The sequence below is a fragment of the Protopterus annectens genome, chromosome 4.part1, assembly GCF_019279795.1.
Source record: "Protopterus annectens isolate FY-2018-M chromosome 4.part1, PAN1.0, whole genome shotgun sequence".
NCBI classification, from domain to species: Eukaryota; Metazoa; Chordata; order Ceratodontiformes; family Protopteridae; genus Protopterus; species Protopterus annectens.
Window position 1 is genome coordinate 469,813,272 of NC_056734.1, and position 22,316 is coordinate 469,835,587.

A 22,316-nucleotide genomic window follows, 5' to 3' on the forward strand; every position below is an offset into this window, starting at 1 on the left:
CAAGTCTCCTTCTGCTAAATCTTACAAGTCAGACCTTCCCCATCTACTTCTTTGGATCCAGCATGTAAAATACTCAGATTGTCCTCTTCAGGTCTGAGAGCTACCAGATCAGACAAACCCCCATCAGCTCGACCCCTTCTCATTTGGTGCCAGTGGAGTTCCAACTAAGGAGCCGGTCCCAGACCTTGGAGCCAGCGTCTCCTATTTTAAGGTCTCATATTCTTCAAAAAGCAAAATCTCCCACACCATTGACCCAGTCTTCTAGGAGTCTTTCAGATGATGACATGGATCGGGTGGTACAGAGATTACAACAGACACCGACATTGGCCAAATTACTGTTGGATCTGACCCAGAGGGCTTCAGATCCTATGACATCCACCTCCTCTGCTCCATGTCCTCCTCTGATCCAACATCTGGCTTTAGAGTCAGAAGAACCGGAGTTGGTATTAATGGAACTGTCAGATCCAAGGCCCACCTTGGGTTTCTTGGATCCAACCATGCCTCAAACATCTTTGGCTCCATCTGAGCTGAAGGAGTCTGGGAGTTGACACTCTCCAGTTGGAGCTGGGGGGATGAGTTGGACTGGACGGCTGTCCGATCTGACTATGCTTCTCGGGGCCTCGACTCGGGTGAGATCCGCTCCTACCTCTGCCTCGGGTCCATCATCCTTAGTTCAGGGCGGATCCTTTGACTTCTTAGGATCCAGGGATATCCAGGATATGAACAGGGGGCATTTGAGATCATAAGGAGGGTGCTGTCTCCACAGACAGGTCTGCAATCCTCTCCAAATATTCCTCCCCTCAGGGCACTGGTGCCTGCCTCTTTACCTCCACATCCACAGGGATGCAGAGACTCTAGGCCTCAGCATGCCGGGTCTAGGACGGGTATAGGATGAGTCTATATTATAACATCGAAGTCTTAAAACTTCGAATGTTATAATATCGAACCATTTTGATCGAAAGACTATAACATCGAACACTCAGAATAGCGAATTTTTTCCCAAGGAAAAAATTTGCAGTTCTGACAAATATACACACAACACTAGCACACCAAAATAAATAATCCACACACATACACCTCACAAAATCCTACACTAAATCATACATACACTACTAGCTATCCACTTACCTTAACCCAACCCTAACCCTAAGGTCTGTAACTACGGCACACTCACCTTACCCACTCCCTAACCCTAGAGTCCCTATCGCACACTCAACTTACCCACTCCCTAACCCTAAAGTCCCTATCGCACACTCACCTTACCCACTCCCTAACCCTAAGGTCCCTATCATACACTCACCTTACCCGCTCCCTAACCCTAAGGTCCCTATCACACACTCACCTTACCCACTCCCTAACCCTAAGGTCCCTATCACACACTCACCTTACCCGCTCCCTAACCCTAAGGTCTCTAACTATCACACACTCACCTTAACCCGATCTGTTCGCACACTTACCTTAACCTGGTCCGTAACCTTCACTCCACAGTTGAGGAAATAGCAAAGCTGCAGAAACGGCCCACCAAATACTTTCCCTAGGAAAGTATTCAATATTCTACAGTTTCGCTATTTTCAGTGTTCAGTCCATAGGGTTCAGTATTATAACATTTAAAGTTTTAAGACTTTGATGTTATAATATAGACCCCCACAGGACACCCTTTACTCTTCTGAAACCTCCAGAGTACCCTTCTGAAGAGGTCCATCAGAAGAGGCAGTGCAAGAAGAGTCTGTCACTTCTGATACGTACCTTGATGATGCCGAGGGGTCCCCATGGTTGCCTCCTGAAGATGTCTCCTTTGGAGACATCCTGGGATACTTAAACAGAGATGTAGCTGGAAGTCCTCCAACCCTTTGGCAGAGGAGTCCATATACCTGAATACCTCTTAGGTGTTTCTGCCTTTTGACGAACTTCTAGGTCTGGTTTCTCGAAAGGCATGAGAGTCCCCAGATTCAGTGGAACCTATTCCTAGGAGGCCAAACAAGTTTATCACATCTCTGTCTGACAAAACTTTCTTAACTAAAGGATTCCCAGTTGATGCCATGTTCATGGTGGTGGCTACTAAGAAGGAACTCTCAGAGACATCTTCTTCTATCCATCCCACGAACAAGGAGTCCAGGACTATGGACAGGTATGGAAAGCACATCTTTTCATCAGCGACCTTTTCTCTTAGATCACTGAATTATCTTACCCATTTTATGAGACTGCAGAGGGATCTCCTGACAGAGCTAGGAGATACTCTCCAAGATTCAGTAGCTGAAGGGGTTGCTGACAAGTTATCTTCTCAGCTCACTACTTTAAATTCAGTAGTTAATGCATCCATGAGGTTCATTTCATATGCAGCTGATGGAGTGAGTAGAGCAGCGGGTTCTGGAATTTCCCTAAGGAGGCATTCTTGGATGCACTTATGTGACTTCATGGAACCCTTTAAGTCTTCCTTTGTAAATGCCCCATTTGACGGCTCATCTTTGTTCAGGCCTATGGAAAAAGACACACTGACCAGGTGTGAACAGGAGAGAAAGACTCTGTCTGCCATAGGAGTTAATTTTTCCATGCCTACTAGACCTTATCCCAAAGGTCAGAGAGGTAGTAGTAAAATGTGGTACCGAAAATTGCAGAAATCTTTTCAGGACACATGTGGTGAATTTTTCCCTAGAGGCAAAGGGGGAAGCAATAATGGAAGATGACTTCATGGCAGAGGCAGTCTGCAAAATCAGGAAAACAGAGAATCTTTCTTTGGTAAGCCCTTTCAGCGCTCCTGAAAGAAGCCCTGATTGTCCAGCTATGGATGCAGTTAGGGGTCATTTATACTTGTACCCAGAATCCTGGTGACAAATAAAAGACAAATGGGTACAAAGCATCTTATCCAGGGGATATGTTATCCCATTCTCCCTTCTCCCCCTCCAAGATAAAAAAACTTCCAGATTTTCCACCCAGTCAGAAGCAACATTCAACTCTAGAAATTCAAAAGTTGCTAGACAAAAGAGTCATCCAAAATGTCCCAACATGCCAAGAAGGATTCGTAACTTACTCACGCCCCCCCAAGATAAAAAAACTTCCAGATGTTCCACCCAGTCAGAAGGAACAGGCAACTCTAGAAATTCAAAAGTTTCTAGACAAAAGAGTCATCCAAAATGTCCCCACAGGCCAAGTAGGATTCGGAACTTACTTAGTTCCAAAGAAAACAGGGGACTGGAGTCCAATTCTGGATCTCAGCTTTCTAAACAAATCGCTAAAGAAGAGGAAGTTTTAGATGGTGACACTGCAGTCTGTACTCCCATTCTTGGGAAAAGACAATTGGATGTGCTCGATAGATCTCCAAGGTACATACTATCACATAAAAATGAACAGCCGATCCAGGAGACACTTGCGCTTTCAGCTGGGAGCCAGTCACTACCAGTTTCAAGGTCTGCCCTTTGGTCTCTCTATAGCCCCCAGAGTGTTCACCAAATGTATTGCAGTAGTAGCAGCTCACTTGAGATGGCTATGATTCTGGGTGTTTCCATACTTAGATGACTGGCTCTTAACCTTCATGACCAGGCGTCAGCTAATCAAAGCCAGAAATACAACTATGAAAAATCCTCCTTGGAGCCCTCTCAGCATGTGGTATTTATAAGAGCAGAGTTAGACTCTACATGAATGGTTGCAAGCCTTCCACTGGGAAGGATACAACCCCTAAAGTGCTATGTGATATATCTTTTAAAAAGGAAGAAAGCCCAAGTGAAGATGGTCCTCAAAACTCAAGGTATCATGGCAGCAGTGATAGTTTTAGTTTCCCTAGCATCTGTGCACATGAGGATTCTTCAGTGGTTGCTGTTAACTCAGTGGTCAATAGAAGATCTGCCGATGTCCCACAAAATAATCATAACAGAAACATGCAAGAAGGATCTTCAATGGTGGCTACGCTCCTATCAAGTAACTCTAGGTTGACCGCTTGTTTTTCCCCAACCTGTAGCCATGGTGACCACGGACACCTCTCAGATGGGTGGGGGGCATTATCTGGGAAAGACTGTCCAAGACACCTGGCAGGATCATGTGGCCTGCTTGCACATCAATGTCTTAGAGATGAGAGCAGTGGTTTTAGCACTGTAAGCATTCGAGGATTCTCACCCCCTGGGAACCATTGCAAAACAAATGGACAACATGTCAGTTGTATGGTATATAAACAAACAAGGAGGAACCAGATCTTACCCCCATTGTTGAGAGGCCCTGAGACTATGGCAATGGGCAAACTCTTCCCAATGTTTTTTGATTACAATGCACATCTTTGAGAATTCCAACATGATTGGAGACAGGCTGAGCAGAGTGATTCTGATGCCTCACAAGTGGTCGCTGAAACAGCAAGTAGTGGAAGGAATTTTCTGAAAATGGGGCAACCTGTTTGCAGTGTCCATGAATACCAAGTGCAGCAGCTACTTTGCCCTCACCCCCCCCCCTCAGGGGGAGTCACCAAGGGATGCACTTATACACGATTGGCCCTAAGGTTTCCTCTACACCTCCCTCCCTTTCCACTAATTCTCAAAGTCCATCAGAAAGCCAGTTGTTTGGGAAGAGACTTGATACTCATTGCTCTATAATGGCCTCACTAAATATTGTTCCCCTTCCTGTAGCACCATCTTCAGGAGGAGCCATGGGTTCTGGACCTGGTTCCAGACCTTCTGACTCTTGCATTAGGGACTCTTCACCCTTCCCTTCAGACCCTCAGACTGACAGCATGGCTGCTCCAATTTCAACAATAGCCAGGTTTCCAACCCTCTCCTCTTGAGTTAAACACATCCTTATCTCTTCCCATAAGGCATCAACAAGGAAGATTTATAAAAGCAAATGGAAAAGATTCTGCCTATAGGCTGAAAACAGCCCTGTCAATCCTGTTTCTGCTGTTATTGCTTTCATCCTGGACTTCCTAGCAACACTTTTTAATGACAGCTGCAGCCACTATTAGGGTTCAGTTAGCAGCAATCTCCAATTTTCATGTGGTAGACTCTGGCTCCAACATAACATCTCATAAACTATGAAATAAGTATAAGTGAGTCCAGCCAAATAAATGTCCAGAGGATATGTAAAACAGCAAACAGTTTATTGGAAAAAGATTAGCGCTTTCGTGGGGTTACCGCTTCATCAGACCAAATACAAAATTAAAATAAAAAACACATATTTTTAAAAAAAATACTCAGCCAATCAGTAAGAAACAATTAAAACTGAGCCAATTAAAAAAAAAATCATCTTCTGCCTAATAAGGCAGGCTTAAGGGAAGTGCCACTGTTAAGGCCTGGAGGTTCATAAGCCCTCATAGAGATAATCCACTTTAGTTCACACAATTAACAGTGTTGTTAAAATCACCTCTTCTTCTGTTTGGATGCAGCACTTGCAGAACCCTAAACAAAAAGGTACTATGGCCTGGATAAGATAAGGCATGATTGACTAGGGCGTTAGATATAACCTGATTGCATATGTTTCCTAAATGCTCCATAATTCTTTTCCTCAGCTGGCGTGTGGTTTTACCAATGTAAAAACTATTACAGGAACAGCATGTACCAAGATAAACTAACTTCCTGCTCAAAAATTTACCAAAACAGCACCATCCACCCACCACAAACAACCGTCACAGACCCACCAAACAACACATGCAACACAGGCACACTTGTCCACTGTCAAAGCAGGTCAAAGGCCAAACCTTAAGGGTGAACAAAATGTCAGACACACTTGTCATTATGGTAGTTCCAGCACGCTGGACACTGGCGTCTCGCTAACCAGACTGGACTAAAAGAGAGAGGTCCAAGTAGCTGGCAAGGTCAGCTAGAATCCATGCAGCACGCAAGCAGCACGGACCTGGCAACGACACAAATGTCCTACTCCACATCTGTCTGGACGCTGGTGAAGGAGACCTGAGGCGTACACAGGCAGACTACATGAAAAAGGACGGTTCACCTTGTCATTCACCTAGGGAGGCTGGTGACGTGTAGCTTGAGCACCTTCCTGCTGGATCCTAGCCATAATGCCATGATACAGTGATGAGATGATCCAGCATTAATGGTTTAATAAATTAATTGCCTGGGAATGTCACGCCAATGTCTGCAATGGCTTGCACCACTCTGGACAAGCCACGCACCTACCATGCTGGACGCACCAAGGTTGAATACCCAGGGTTCTGCTGGGTTTCAGGATATTGGCCTTCGCCCCCAAGAAGGCCACTTTTTGAGGAAAAAAACTCAAATTCTAAAACCCAACCCCTAGAACACCAAAAGGAAAAAATACCACGAATGTTTGCCTCAATGCTCAATATAAAGAACATCGACGATTTTCGTGGCCTTCTGGCCCTGGTTGTATCGAAGAGGAGCACCCCCCAGAAACCTGGTTCAAAACTCCTAGAGGCACCCCAGCACAAACGGGTTCACCTCATGCGTTCCAAGGTCCAAATCACACAACAGACAAGGAGGCCTCGGGGTGTAGATACATATCATAACACTCACCCACACCATCAGGGTGGCACGCACATGGCACATCTGACCCTCAATTTATAGCAAGTTTAGAGGCACCCTGCAACTGCCGGTTGAGGTGCATGTTGGCTCCCACCCTCTCAAACTCACAGACCTCACATTCACTGAAACACAACATGGATAAATGTAACTCCTAATCTCACACTATCCTTACACTCAAACTCCCTACTAGACTGGGAACACTAGAACACTATTCCTAAACTTCTCCAAAGATTCCTGGGTGAGTTCACTCAAATGCCATGAACAAACTAGAAGTCCCATCCCCTAGAGAGGAGAAAACATGCCAATCTCATCACGAAGACATGACATAAAAGTTTCCAACTCGGAAGTATACCCCCACTGGTGGTATCAGATCATAAACTTAATCCTCGCTGGAGGTCCTCATCTGGCCCCCCTGAAAAAAAAAAAGACCACAGTGAAAAACGTCTCAAAAATTGTCACAATTTAAAAAAACTACAAATGGTGCCCTCCCTGGCCCACCCCCGGAGCCAGTGGTAAACATCAAACCGCTTGAGAACACTTCTAAATGCACCAGGACTGCATGGACACAGGATCATGCCATAAACGAGCAATCTCAAACAAACTAAAGACAGCTCCAGTCTGGTGGACCCAGGCCATAAACAAGCTCTACAACAAAAACAAGCTCTACAACAAGGGAAGAGCAAACAAAGAAAGAGAAAAATAATACAAAGAGTATTTTGAAATGAAACTAAGTAAAACTAAAGAAGAGCTCAAAAAAATCAAAGAGAAATTTTCTTTGAAAGAAAAAAGAGAATCATAAGGGAATCTTACAGATTCTTTAGGAACTAGTAGAGAACCTCCAGATATTGCTCAACCAGATTCAGAATGAATTAAAAAAAATGATTGAAGTTCAAACACTACTACACAACACACTACAACAGGAGTTCTGTGGTGCCAACTTGACCCCCCCCCCCTCCCAAACATCTCCCCCATAGGAGAGTTGTAGCCTCCCCCCAAACATCTCCAACGCCCAGGTGCCAACTGACTCACTAAGGCAAAATCCAGCCATCCAAATGGGACCCCCAGCTGTCAGCCTTCATGAATGATGGAATTAAATGAGAATTAAACCCACAGTTATACAGCCTGAGCCTCATTTCAGGCAAGGACCAAGGAGTTACAAGTGCATTACCGACTAACGGTGGGCCATTTCATAAAGGCCGCCTCCACAATTACCCTGATTACCGCCCCATTAGCTTGACAAGCCTATGGCAAAAAGCCATGAGAGGGACATATGGGAACTCATATAATAAGACCATAGGGAACTTGCAGACTTTTGATCCACTCAGTTTGGCTTTTGTCAAAGGCAGATCCTGCTCTGACACAGATCCTCTCAGAAGGGCCTCACAGAAATGCCTAAATGTTGCTACAAATCTAGGTGTAAAAACACATCCGTCGTCGGGTGACAGGGTGTGTAAAACAGGGATCTGGAGAAATAGCAGATCAAGCTTTACAATTATAAAAGGGTAGGGTACCAACCTTCCCCGAGGGTGTTGGACATACAGAACTTGGGCCATAACATAAAAGCCTTTTAAGTGACATGTTATTCCTGAATGTAAAGGAGGGATAATCTCCCACCACCCGTCTTAGATTTTCATCTGCTAAAAGAACAGGCCAATTTTTTCTAATAACATTGCAGTAATGTTGTATATTAGAATATTTAAAAAATATCCTGGGAGAGTAACCCATGTTACCAACCTGTCTTTTATTTGTAGTGTGATTATTTGAAAAAAAAATAGGGAGCACCTCTAGTGCGTCAATTTGATAAAGCAATCATCCTGGAGTTATTTATTGAGGTTTGTGAGTACCCTCTAACATTAAAGCCTTCACCCATTTTATATATAGTCTCTTGAAAAGCCACATCATTGGTACATAGCCTAGAGGCTCTTAAACATTGGCCATTAAGAATATTAGAAAATAAATATGTGAAGGATGCATGCTAGACCGATGGAGTAAACTATTCCTCCAACAGGGTTTCCTGTTGAGCTACGTTTCAAGGGTGCCTTTAGTATTTCTTAATACAGTAACATCTAAGACGTCAATAGATGTGGAAGAGTAATTTAGACTAAACCTTAGATAGTCTGTGGTACTTTCAAGATATCTGACAAAATTCAAAAGTTCTTCCTCACTACCACCCCACAAGAGAAAAATATCATCAACAAATCTAGCATAGTACTTGATAAAGTGTCTATAGGGATTATCATTATATACATGCTCATTCTCCCACTGCGCCATAGCCAAATTGGCATAGCTATTGCCACAGGGGGTGCCCATGGCTACTCCTGTTTGTTGCAGATAATACTGACCTTCAAACACAAAACAGTTATTACATAGAATCAAATCTAGCAAAGTACAAATAACAGTAATCATGTTATGCAAGAAATGGCCATGATGAGAAATAGACAGCCTGACAGCATCAATACCCGCTTCATTAGGTATAACAGTGAACAGAGTTTTCACATCCAAGATTGTCAGAAAAACATTATCAAGTACAGCACCATTTGTAGAGGAGTATAAACTAGATAGAAAATGTTCAGTATCTTTTAAAATTGATAGAGATTCACTAAGTACAGGTTTAAGTTTTAGTTCAACATATTCAAAAAGAGGTTCAGTCACCCAGCTGTGCCCTGAGACAGTGGAGTGGAGTGGAGGCTTGCGACTGTCCTGATGAATTTTGAGCAACCCATGTATTGTAGGAATAAGGGGATTCTCAATGGTCAAGGACTCATACAGATCATGGTCAATAAGACCACACATCAGCAAATCATAAAGCTCATTCTTCACAGTGGTAATACAGCTATTAATATCTTTCTCTAGAACCTTCTTATAGGTACTAACATCATTTAGCATAATATACATACTAGTTATATAATCAGATCTATTCAGTACAACAATTGCATCTCCCTTATCAGCAGGCCTAATACTGACAGAAGGTTCAGTTCGTAGTTGTTGCAAAGCATTTCTTTCATCAGTATTTAGATTACAAAATTTCGGCTTAAAAATGCCTGAAGATGTAAAAATATAATTTTCACATAATTTGACAAAAGACTCAATAGACGCTGCAAGAGGTGGGCAATAAACACCCGGTTTATAAGGACCCTGTTTCTGTATTAACATGCCATTTCCCTCAGAGTTTGAAGCTTAACTTTGTGTGCAAATAGTTTGATATCTTAAATGACATCAGCTACATCTGATTTGTTGCCTGGTACAAAACCTAAAACTGTAAGTACAGATATCTGTGCTGCTGTTAGGGCATAATTTGATAAATTATATACTAGGTGTTGTTCAGAAAAGGTTTCATACCATTCCGTCTCACTGGTGACCATCCTTCCTTGGAGGCTTTCCTTTTCCGAGTATCTCTTGATAGAGAGTGGCCTCGTTGATTCGGTGGATCCAGCCTGGTGGGCAATGGTAGAGCCATAAAAGGGCTAGGCAAGGAAATATTGCCATTATCTTTAAGCCTAGGCATTTCCTTCACTTTACTACAGGCTCCTAGCCTTAAACAATCATCTGTATAAGGACTGTTCACTGAAGGAGCTCCAGCTTTAGCCAAAACGGCTTGCGTAGCATTCAGAGGGTCAAGAGATGTAAGTTCGATGTCAGCAGTTGGAGGCATAACTCCCGATGACAGGGGCATGTCTTCAGAATGCTCATTGCTGATAGAATGATTTGGTAGATCCAGAATAAGCATACTAGGAGTATTTCCTTCGGTCAAAACAATACTAGTTAGATCATTGCTGAATACAGTCAGAGAATCCAGCTTGGGTACATTTAAAGTACGCCTGTTGGTTGAAAGTGCACCAGTTATATTTGCACTAGATTTACCTAAAAAGTGTGAATTCATATCACAAATTTGCTGTACTGCAGGTTAAACATTAGAACGATTAGGTTCACTCCTTGGCCAAACAAAAATATGACCTTTAGTGAAATCCAAGTGGTCCCTGAGTAGCTTCTTGTGTTTCTGTTGTTTAAGCCTGTATTCATAGGCCAACACCTCAGCACACAGGTTGTCAAGTTTTAATAGATATTCATCAGATGGATACTTAGTTTTCCTGGTATCTAATTGGCATTCAATGTCAATATGAAGAGACATTTCAATGGGAGTGTAGTATTCTATTAAAAGTCATAAGTAGTTAAAGCTTAAATCAAGATTTAGTTGTTGCCAACATTTAAGTAATTCAGGTTCACTAGAGGCTCGAGTAGGCATTTTCAGGATCTGTAACCCCCTGGGGATAACTTTATGCTCAAGACAAGCCTCAAAGTGAAACCTCTGCCATTCATACCTTTTTAGCTTGTACATCAAATTTTCAACTTCTTTAAAGGCTTCCAGAAAAGCACACAAACCATCAGTATCCATGGTCTCAACCTCTCCTTGTGTAGAAAAGGCAAGCCTTAGGAGAGGGTTAGGCTGGTTAGTAACTAGTCTATGTAGAAGATGATTTTTGTTTTTTAATTGGTTCAGTTTTAATTGGGGCAGCCGTGGTGGTGCAGGAGCTAGTGTTGCTGCCTCACAGCAAGAAGTTCTCTGGTTTGATTCTCGGCTGGGGTGCCTTCTGTGTGGAGTCTGCATGTCCTCCCTGTGGTCACGTGGGTTTCCTCCGGGTACTCCGGTTTCCTCCCACATCCCAAAGACATGCGGTAGCTGGATTGGACACTCCAAATTGGCCCTTGGTGTGAGTGTGTGCATGCGTATGCCTTCTGTGGAAGGTTGGGCACCTGGCTGGCACCTTAGCACCATAAAACTCCACTGCCAATCATGAGTGGACAGGTAATCCGCTGTGGCGACCTCTAACCGGGAAAAGTTGAAAGAAGAAGAAGAAGAATTGATTCAGTTTTAATTGTTTCTTACTGACTGGCTGAGTAATTTTTTAAAAATATGTGGTTTTTATTTTCATTTTGTATTTGGTCTGATGAAGCGGTAACCCTGCAAAAGCGCTAACCTTTTTCCAATAAACTGTTTGCTGTTTTACATATCTTCTGGACATTTATTTGGCTGGACCGTGATGATTTGACTCACTTATACTTATTTCTGGATTTGCTGCTTTGTTTTGTGAGTCTCCTTTAGCAGTTGGGATAGCTTATATATATATTTTTCATATCATAAACTATGCAAGGCCTTCCTCAAAGGTACTATGTTATTATGACCGCCTATCAGAGCCCCTCCAGTGCCATGGGACCTAAATTCTGTTCTATTCCACATAGCTTTTCCTCCCTTTGAACCTGCATCATCTTGCAAATTAAAATTTTTGACTTGAAAATTTATTTTCTTGATAGCAATCATATCTGCTAGAAGGTTGTCAGAGTTGCAAGCATTGTCCATAAAGGCCCCATATTTGCTTTTCCATAAAGACAGGGTGTCTTTGTGAACAAACCCCTCCTTTTTACCTAAAGTAGTTTCAGAGACAAATTTAAACCAAAGTATAGAATTAACAGTTTTCTTCCCAAATTTTGAAAACAAGGCAGAGTACATGTTACATCAGCTTGATGTACATAGACAGATACATGTTTACCTACATAGGACCACAGATTTCCAAAAATCTGACCAGTTATTTGTTTCATGTTTGATTCCAAGAAAGGATCTCCTGTCTCTAAAGCGGCTATTTCCAGGTTTACCACAAACTCTCCCTGCAGGCTATCAGACTGCATAACCTTTATTTACAAATCTCAAAATAAAGAACTTCCAAAAAAGTTAAGGCCCATTCTACAAGAGCCATTGCAACTTCTTCAGCCTTTTTGTCTAAACTACCAATTGACACCATTTGTGCAGCAACATGGGCTAAATCACATACCTTTATCATTCATTTCAAAGTTGATTTGGCCTCCAGAATTAAGTCTCTTTTGGATCCATGGTTCTGAGGAATATTCTCCTGTGAGCCACCCAAGGTTCAATGTGCTAGGGATGCTGTCCCAACCTAGTAAGAATGAAGGCAAGATAGGACAACATCACATAAATAAGTTATGTACTCACCATAATGTTCCATGTGTGTTGTTTATCTTCGCCTTCATTCTTACATCGCACCCTCCTTTCCCCTTCCCTTCTCTTATTTCCTAGAAGACGGGTCTATACTAATTGGACTACCTTGACCTCTGTCCTTCTGCTGCAGCCTCTGAGTCCTTCATGAAGTACATATAATGTTATATTTAGGGCAAACAAGATCTAGGGATGGTCCTAGTGCATGCTGGGATAGGAACTTTAGCCACGAGCTGGCAGAGAGCCTCGAGCTTGTAAATAAGGCCGAGACAGTTTGGAGGATCTGATCCAAACCCAACCTAGTAAGAATGAAGGCAAAGATGGACAACACACATGGAATGTTATGGTAAGTACATCACTTCTTTTTTTGTAAAGTGTTACCAAGAATTTCAGGAAGTTCCCCCTCCAGTTTGGTGTTTTCAGAGGGTTGATCAGCTACTTGCCATAAAATGGGTCATGTTTAATAATTTTTGGCCAAGTTTTTGAAAAAGTTATATATGACTTTCTGCTTCAGTAACTTTTGTACTTCAGTTAGTCAGTTTCATTAGAAGGATAGTTCAATAATTACATGGCAACATGACCTAGCCAGCATGTGGGCATGCCCAATACTTTTAGTTCAGGAAATCAGTCAGGAAGGTAAGCATGTTTCAAATGTGAGACAGTCATACCTCCCAACCGTCCCGAATTACTAGTTTTTTGCCGAGTTTTGAGGTCCAAATGAAAGGGTGTCACGATTCCCAAGTGGCACCCCTTCATTTCCATTTTTTCCCTTTTATTTTTGAATTATTTTCAATTTTGCGCTGCCGGTGATGATGTCATCACATGCACAATGACGTTAGTGCCATCAGGCCATCCAGCCAGTCGGAATTGAGCTGAAGGAAGCTCTTCCGGCTGGCTGCAAATACAGCTCTAATGCGAGCGGGAAACAGAACAGAGCTTCAGAATGCCAGTCCTGCAAGCAGGGAGTTTCAGAATGGCAGTCCAAATGACGCAACTAACGGAGCTTCAGAATGGCAGCCTGAATGCGAGCGAGAAGCAACTAGCTGGGAACGGAGCAAAAAGAGCTTTAAAGGGAACATTTGAAACTGCTGTTTGGGAACTTATTTAAGGTAACTGCAGAGAGCTTTAATGGAAATGTTTGAAACTGCTGTTTGGGAACTTCTTTAAGGTAACTGCAGAGGTGTGTATGTGCATGTGCCCAGGCTCCTTACGTGAATTCTACTGACTGCAGTATCATGTAATCCTAGTCTGTGTAGCACTGATCTTGTTGAGAAAGGCCTCTCCTCTAACTAGAGAAGACTGTCGAAAACTGGTTAGCTTGTTATAGTCCTACACAGATAAAGCTTGATAAGTATTTTGTAGGAAAAGAAAAAGAAACAGAAAGCTAAATTCAAACACTTCAGAAAACTGTGATCAGTGAACTACTGTCTTTAGAATATCTTTAGTTAAAGCTAAATTCTAAATTCAACAGTTTTTGAATGACTGTCCTTATCAGTTTTAGGTTTTGGTGGTTGAATGTAACATCTTAGGTTACTGGCTATGCCAGTCAATTCAAAATACTAGTTTGCTAGTTGCTACTGATATGTATAAATAGGAAAATGTTTAAATAGGCAAATGTTATCACAATGAGCAATTCAAAGATGACAGAAGGAAATGTGATGAGTTTAACAGTTCCAAAAAATGGTTAATGATTAATCTGAACAGGAGTGAACATTTTTGATTCTTTTGAGAATGGAGTGTGTGTGTGTGTGTGTGTGTGTGTGTGTGTGTGTGTACATGCCCCCATTCAATGTACCTGGTGGCTGGAGGTACTCAGGCTCAAACCCTGTACCTTCAGTACAGGGTATAAAGAGCCTAAAGTCCCTAGATACCACCACTTCTTAGCTTTGTCCAGTTTTTTTGTGTTAGAGTTGAAGGTTGTTTGTGCTAAGAGTTGACAGCTATAGTGACAACTGCATTTCTATTCCCCAGGTTTTTTGTGCTAACAGTTGAGAGCTATAGTGAGAACTAAATTTGTTTTCCCCCATTATTGGCTTTGTTTGTCCAGGATTTTTGTGCTAAGAGGTTGAGAGCTGTGGTGAGAAGTGAGAAATGAATTCACTAAAGGAAGCTGCTGATTTAGCATAGTGGTATGTTACTTTGACTGTAGTACATAGGGTCCTGGGTTCAAAACTTGCCAGTGAAATGCATGGTGGTAACATTTATTCTAGCAACTTAACAAAATTATACAAGCAATATTTAAAATGTATCCTTGGTAAGTCCCTAGCTACCACTACTTGTGAGCTTTGTCCAGGTTTTTTGTGCTAAGAGTTGAGAGCTGTGGTGAGAAGTGAGAACTGAATTTGTATTCCCCAATTACTGGCTTTGTTTGTCCAGGTTTTTTTGTGGTAAGAGGTTGAGAGCTATAGTGAGAAGTGAGAAATGAATTCACTAAATGATAGTCATTAAGTTTCAGTCTTCCCATTTTTCAGGAAGTTGCTGATTTGGTATAGTGGTATGTTGTTCTGACTGTAGTGCATAGGGTCCTGGATTCAAAATTTGCCAGTGAAATGTAGGGTGGTAAAGCAGCATTTTATTTTAGCAACTTTACAAAATTATACAAGCAATGTTTAAAATGTGTCCCTGATTTTTGACCTTTTGTTCCCCCACCCCAAAAAAAAATGAAATTTAAAATAAATGCGAGACGCTGTGCAAGATGCCTATACTGTCATTCTAGTTAAAATGTGGGTGTGGAAGTAAACTTTTATGATGAAAATGTTCTGATTTGGGCAATTTTGTCATTATTGGTTCATGCATTTTGCTTCATTGCCTACACTACAGCCTACAGGAAAAATGTTCAAACAATAAATTTAAAATGCGCTCTGTCTAATAAGTGTGTTGTATTATACAAGGAATATAATTTAATAAAGTCAGAAAGGTATATCAAAGAAAAGAACACATGTATGTTTCTTGTTTTGTATGCAAGGGGTCACTGATTTGAAAACAGCCCAAAGGTAATCTTTATCCACCACTGGCCAGATGCATTTTCTTTGGAGGTGGTGTGGGTTTCAATGCTGTTTCAATGAATGTGAGTTTCAAGGGCAGAGAAGTTTTAGTGCCTAGTCTGTTTTCATTGTGAGACAGTATTGCTTTGTTTAGCAGATGTCTTAGTGTTTCTGCATTGTTGTTGTGCTGTAAAATGTAAAAATAAAATCCAAATAACCATTATAGAAGTAAAGCAGTATGCACACATTAGTGTTATGGTAAATGGGCCGAAATAACCTGGTAATGGGACATTGAGATGACTGCAGGGGGACTCTGATGCCATATTTTGGTTGTCTGTTCTTCAGATTGTGTTTGAAAGTAGCTATCCCACAATTCCATTGGAGTATGGTTACGTAATTATATATGCAAATTAGATGTTAATTAGCATACCGATTTGTACCTATTTTTCATGGGCCTTGTCCAGATTTTTGATGTTTCCAGGTTGAGAGGTATGGAGACAGTGCGACTAAAAGTCACAAACGATTATTAGTCTACAATACTAAATTTAGTAAATACAGATATTTAACGTTAAACAATATTATTCTTAGTCCACATAATTAATGATTGTATTGAATCAGAAATTCAAACTAAATTATTTTACCACTCCAAAAATAAGTTTATGGTTTTGTAGGACAAAATTACATTTAAAGTAAAACATTAATTTTTACTGTTTTGGTTTGTAAAGAAGTATTACATCTTGAATAATGCAAATTTGGAGCAAACAGATTAAAGTACAACCTTGGTATTTAGACAATTTTAAATATTTTTTTACTTTTAACATAAGCTATAATGATTTATTCAGATCAATCATAAATCTGAACTGCAATTTTTTCTCTTATTTGTGAATGTATTTTTCAAACCATAAAGGTTTTACTTTCAAATAACAAAATCATCACTTGGAGAAGGCCTATTTTTTTTCCTGTTTTCATTCATACCAGTGGTTTAAAAGGTTTACTATTGTATTTTCGAAACTGCATTTGTCCACCTGTCACAATGTTGACCCAAAATGCCAATATATGCCATAGAAAAAGCGGCCATGTCGAAGCTGAATACATTAATACCCGTAGTTTGATGTATTCGACATAGCAGGAGGTGACTCAGTCACCCATGCTGTGCACCCTAGCGTACATTTACACTCTACAGTGAACAGTACATTTACTTCACTATTTTGCAGGGAGCAAGACCCCTGCACCCCCCACACCCCCTGCAAATTATATATGCCAACTCTGGGATTGCACAACAGTGAGGAAATGGGTTACTTCCCTGTTCCTGACTGAATCGCAAGCTCTACTCAAAAGTCTGAACTCAGATAATTGAAGTACACTACCTATTCTCATGTACTTAAACTCATGTATGTGCTCTTTGCCTGTATGTTAAACTGTTAAAGACTACTCCCCTTGAACAAAGAGCTAAGCACCACCAGGACCAACCAACCTGCCTCTTGCTTTCTCCCCCCTTCTCCTACTGTACTTGTAACACTCCTTAGCTTCACCACTTTCTACTAATCTTCTTTTAGTTCCCTAACTATACTGACCTTGCAAGCCTGCCTAGACTCTCTTTATACTATTCATTTAAAGCCTTACCTACCTAGGGACTTACCTGAGCTCTTTCCCAAATTGTTTTTGTGATAACTGCTTAGTTACAAGCTGGGCCCCGCTCCGTTTGCCTTGTGGTCTCACTTCACTCCCCTACCCTACCCCCAATTCCTATGCACCCCCTGTGCCCCTAAACTTATACTTCTTGGCTACATCCTCCTCTCCAATCCAACAAATCACACACTCCCACCTTTGGAGACAATTAGCAGCACACCTTTATTACTGCACCGAAGCAAGTATAGTTCTAACTGCTTAGTACTTTTTCCTCCTAGCCTTAACACTCAAACCTTGTCTATTCCAGCTTTGACCTCTCCTAGCTATCTTTAATACCCCATAACCAACTGTACTCACCATGTCTACCGCAACTACCTCAGTACTAGCTAAACTACTACTTACTGCCACACTAATATCTTTTATAACATCAGCCTATCACTTAACCTCCTTTGAACACCTACATTACTCTCAGTTCCACTACCCAACTAAAAAACAGTCTCACATATACTCATCTCTCTGTATAATATAAATATAATATCTGTACCTGCCTACCTACTTGCAAAGTTCCACAGACTATCCCACATTAAATACTATGATCCCTCAACCAAGAAATATCAGTTTCTAATAAGTAATCTACATTATGCACTGTACATTCTAAAAAAAATTCTTGCAAAATGGTGATATCCATCCTAACCCAGGCCCAGCCAATGTCCTACCTACTGATCTTTATACCTTCAATCCCTCTATCCCACTCAGCCCCATAAAACTTCCCAACTCTCTCCTGATAGCACATCTCAATATCCAAATCATCAACAATAAAGTTCTTCATCTCCATTCTTTCTTAGACATATACTCTTTTGACATTCTATGTTTAATAGAAACTTGGTTAAAACCACAGACCCAAGATAATGAGATTATCCCACCAGGGTATAATATATTGAGACATGACCGTACAAAAAGAAAGGGAGGGGGAGTAGCTATTCTTTTCAAGGAAGGGCTACAAGTTACTACCTCACCTTATACCCCACCTAAGGACAATAATGCAGAAATCCTTATTTCCAAGATTCAGCTTAATTCAAATAAATCCATAAATATCTTATGCATTTATCTACCTCTTGGAAATAATATTAGCACCTTAGAGGATATTCTTAGCTGGGTCACAGCAACCTTCCCACAAGAAACTATAATCCTAGGTGATGTCAATATAAATTGGAAGTGCATCAATACTGAGCATCCTACTTCTCATATTAAACTTCATGGCTTCGCTCAGACCATCACCTCCCCAACTAGAATTAATAAACCAAACCAAAAAGAGAGCACTTTAGACTGGATTCTCATTAATAATCACCACCAAACAGATAAAATAGGTACCTTCCCTGATGATGTAAGTGAACATTACTTAACCTATATAATCAGGCAAAAAATAGATATCTCCCACCCAACATCATATAGGACTTTACGTTCCAACAAGCACTTTAACCAACCAAGAACTATTTCTGAGCGAACTTAGTGCCTGTAATTGGACTTATCTAAAAACCCTCCCATTGAAAGAGGTTGTCCAGTACTTTAAATTCTTAACTATCCTAGACCAACATGCACCTATACGTAATATAAGAATTAGATCAAAACCAGCCCCATGGCTCTCGAAAGATACCAGGCAAAAAATCCTACTAAGAAATAAAGCCTGAATTAGGTGGCAAACTACCAAAAGCTTATCTACTCAACAGACATTTAGACAAATAAGAAATGCAACTAAAAACCCATACTCTTAGACAAAAAAAAAAAAAAAACTTTTACTACAAAATAAAGCAAACACACCAAAATAATCCTCAAAGATCCAAACTCTGGCCAGTCAGCTATCTCCTGACACCTCTATCATTCCTACCCCCACAACTAGCACTCTTTCTACCTTCCTATTACAACCGATATCTACTAACTTTAGTTTCAAACTCCTAGCAAGCCTGAAGCCATGTACCCCTTCTACTGACCAAATCCCAGCTCAATATCTGCAAAAAGGAGCTAAAGCAGTAGCTTATCCTGTATCCATCCTGATAAACAGAACCGTTAAAGAAGGATATATCCCTACCAGCTGGAAAATTTCACACATTATCCCCCTACACAAAGGTGGCAACTTCAGTGAATATTCTAACTATAGACCCATAGCCCTTCTATCCCCCTTAGCAACAATAATGGAAAAATGCATTCACCATCAGCTAATAGGCCATCTAACTCAACACGACTTACTAGCTAAGGGCCAACATGGCTTTAGGCCATTCCATAGTACCACCACTATCCTCATATCCTTTACTGACACCATTAATAGAAACCACAATAACAATTTACTCTCTTCAGCACTATTTATTGATTTTTCAAAGGCTTTTGATATGGTAAACCACACATTGCTTATCAATATTTTAAAATCACTTTCCCTGGATACTCAATCTGTAAAATGGTTTACTTCCTACCTAAGCAATAGGCAACAAGCAGCATGCTGGGAAAATAATCATCCCACCTGCCAGTCACACTGGGCATCCCCCAGGGCTCCATTCTAGGTCCTCTCTTATTTTCAATTTTTATTAATGATCTCCACTTGGCTATTCCCAGTGCAACTTGTATACAGTATGCAGATGACTCTACATTAATCTGCACAGCTAAATCTGCCTCTGAACTGCAATGCCAAACCCAGAAAGTATTTAGCATAGTTGAGACATGGCTCTTAAAGAGCTGCCTCCTATTGAATCACAAAAAAATAAAGCTCCTGCTCCTTAATCCTACTTGTAGGTCCGTACCAATAGATATCTCAGTCATTTCTAACAATGGCACCCTCATATACCCAGACTCTACCACCAAACTCCTTGGGATTACAATAGACAACAACTTTAACTTCAACATCCACATTAAAACACTATAAAATCAGTTAACAGAAAAATGGGCTGCCTGTACAGAATCAAACCCTTCCTTACTCTAATAGCAAGAACTACCATTGCCCACTCCCATCTAATCTCTACTCTACTCTATGCCCCACCAATATACACTAACCTATCCAAAAAGAATCTTCTCAAACTTGCTACCTCTTATCATAATATTGCCAGGTTTGCTACTGGTAAACCCTTCAGAACCCACCACTGTCAGAATCTCAAACAACTCAGATGGCTTGAACTTCAAGACCAGCTTCAATTGAGCCAACTTTCAATTTCCCATAGGATCCTTTACCAGCCAAACAATACTCCAATAATCTCAGACCTCATAACCCCCTATAAAAATCTTAATGCCTTGTATTCATCAAATAAACTCCTAGTTAACATCAACAAGTCTCACAACATGGCAGGGGACTCTTTATTCTCAAACACAAACTGGGAAAAACTGGAATCTTCTACATACAGAACTTACTTCCCTTCCTTCCTTACCACTCTTCAGACAAAAACTTTAAACTTTCCTCATAACACACTGGCTATGCCCTTGTACCAACCCTGACTAACCTATCATTAATATTTTTCTAGCTGTTCTCTCTCCACTAAATTAATCTTCTGTAGTGCAATGGAAAGCATGCAGTAAGAACCTGGATACTATTTTTAGCCACTAGCAGATGTATATATCTTGCTCTAAACTTTGTATATAGTTTTATGATATGTACTGTTAAATGCATAAATATCTTCTATATCTACTTCTTGTTTTTTTGTAACAATACTTATTGTCTGTTTGTATCTGTCTTGGAGCTTTTCTCCCCGGGCCTCTACTGAAAATGGACATATATCCAGCTAGACTAGCCCGGTCAACACATGTAAAATAAAATAAATAATAAATATTCACTGTAGTGTATTTGATGTTATCTGTTTCAGCATTCTGCCTCCTGGAAAACTGCCTTTTGACAAATCCATTCCCAACCAATGTAGTTTTGAAAATACAATAGTAAACTGGATTAAAACAAGTATGCTGAATTTCATGGCATGTAAGTGTAACAAAACTCCTAAAAAGAAAAAAAAAATCTGAAACCAAATGAAAAAAACCTAGGGCTTCAAATGTCTACATATCACAGGGACATAAAATTCACAAAATCAAACATACAAGCAAACAAACAGGTAGTCAAAAATGCATATACATTTCAAACTACTATCACATCATTCATAATGAACACAGTGCTCATGTAACCCATAAGCTTAACCCTTAAATTAACCTGAACCTGAAATGTAGCAGTAAACCTAACCTTAACCCTAAGTGTAAAAATAAACTTAATCTTTATTTTTACATTAAACCTAACATCAACTCCAGCTACACTTTCTCAGTCACAGCCTTAAACCACACAACCAAATCAAATGTTTTTATTCATCATAATTTGCAGAATGTACATTCCCTTCCAATCATCACACAAATGGGCACCTTCCATGTCTTTTCACTAAGTCAAAATACTGTTGTGTTTGACAAAACAATTCATGTTAAAAATGCAAAAATAATACTGTAGAAGCCATTACTTTGCTGCTGCTACACTGTGTGCTTTGATAACTTGTACTATTAAAATATACAGCAAAGGGAAGAATGAAAGAAAATAAGAAAGAAAGAAAGATTTTTTTTGTTAAATAGTTGATTTTTAACCTTTCTGAGTTTGTTTTCTGTAGTATGACATATTCAGAATTGGCGAATATTTCAATGATGTTTATATACTAACAGTAGGTGCTAATCAATTGATGAACAGGGCTGCATTGTTTCTGTTTGATGGCCCACTGTTCAGAATGTTAATGCTTTTTGTCCAAAAATGGTATTATTATTCCCAGGCAGTACTACTATACGTAATCTCTGTGCTTCCATTTTAACTACAAGGCCAAAAATGAACACCCCCCCCCCATAATGGATACATTTGGGTACTTTATGATATATTTACCTGTAACTGAATAGCTTTATATCAAACAATAAAGGCACTGCAAAACATTTAAAATCCTCTGTCTGATTTTCATGACATGACTTCTCTGAAGATTCCTATCAGCGTACCAGTACTTTGTAAGTTTGCTAGATGGAAGGTATATTTAAATATTAATTTTTTTTTTGGCAGATATTGATGAGTGTCTAGAGAACATAACATACTGTGAACAAAAATGTGTCAATACTTTGGGAGGTTACAACTGTACCTGTGATGATGGTTTCCAGATTGATCCAAATAACTCATCTGCATGTAAAGGTAAGCGGTTTGTTTATCTCAACATGGTTATGCCTAGATTTTCATTGTAA

The 22,316-nt window shown here is 40.4% G+C and overlaps 1 protein-coding gene across 1 annotated transcript in view; it reads left to right on the forward strand.

Moving 5' to 3' along the window:
* The window catches only part of LOC122801232 (mucin-like protein), a 468,953-nt gene extending 446,637 nt beyond the window's left edge, over positions 1-22,316 (forward strand). The window contains exon 29 of the mRNA XM_044070784.1: positions 22,141-22,316. Within this exon, the coding sequence (XP_043926719.1) occupies positions 22,141-22,316 (176 nt within the window). The remainder of the gene's footprint in view (positions 1-22,140) is intronic.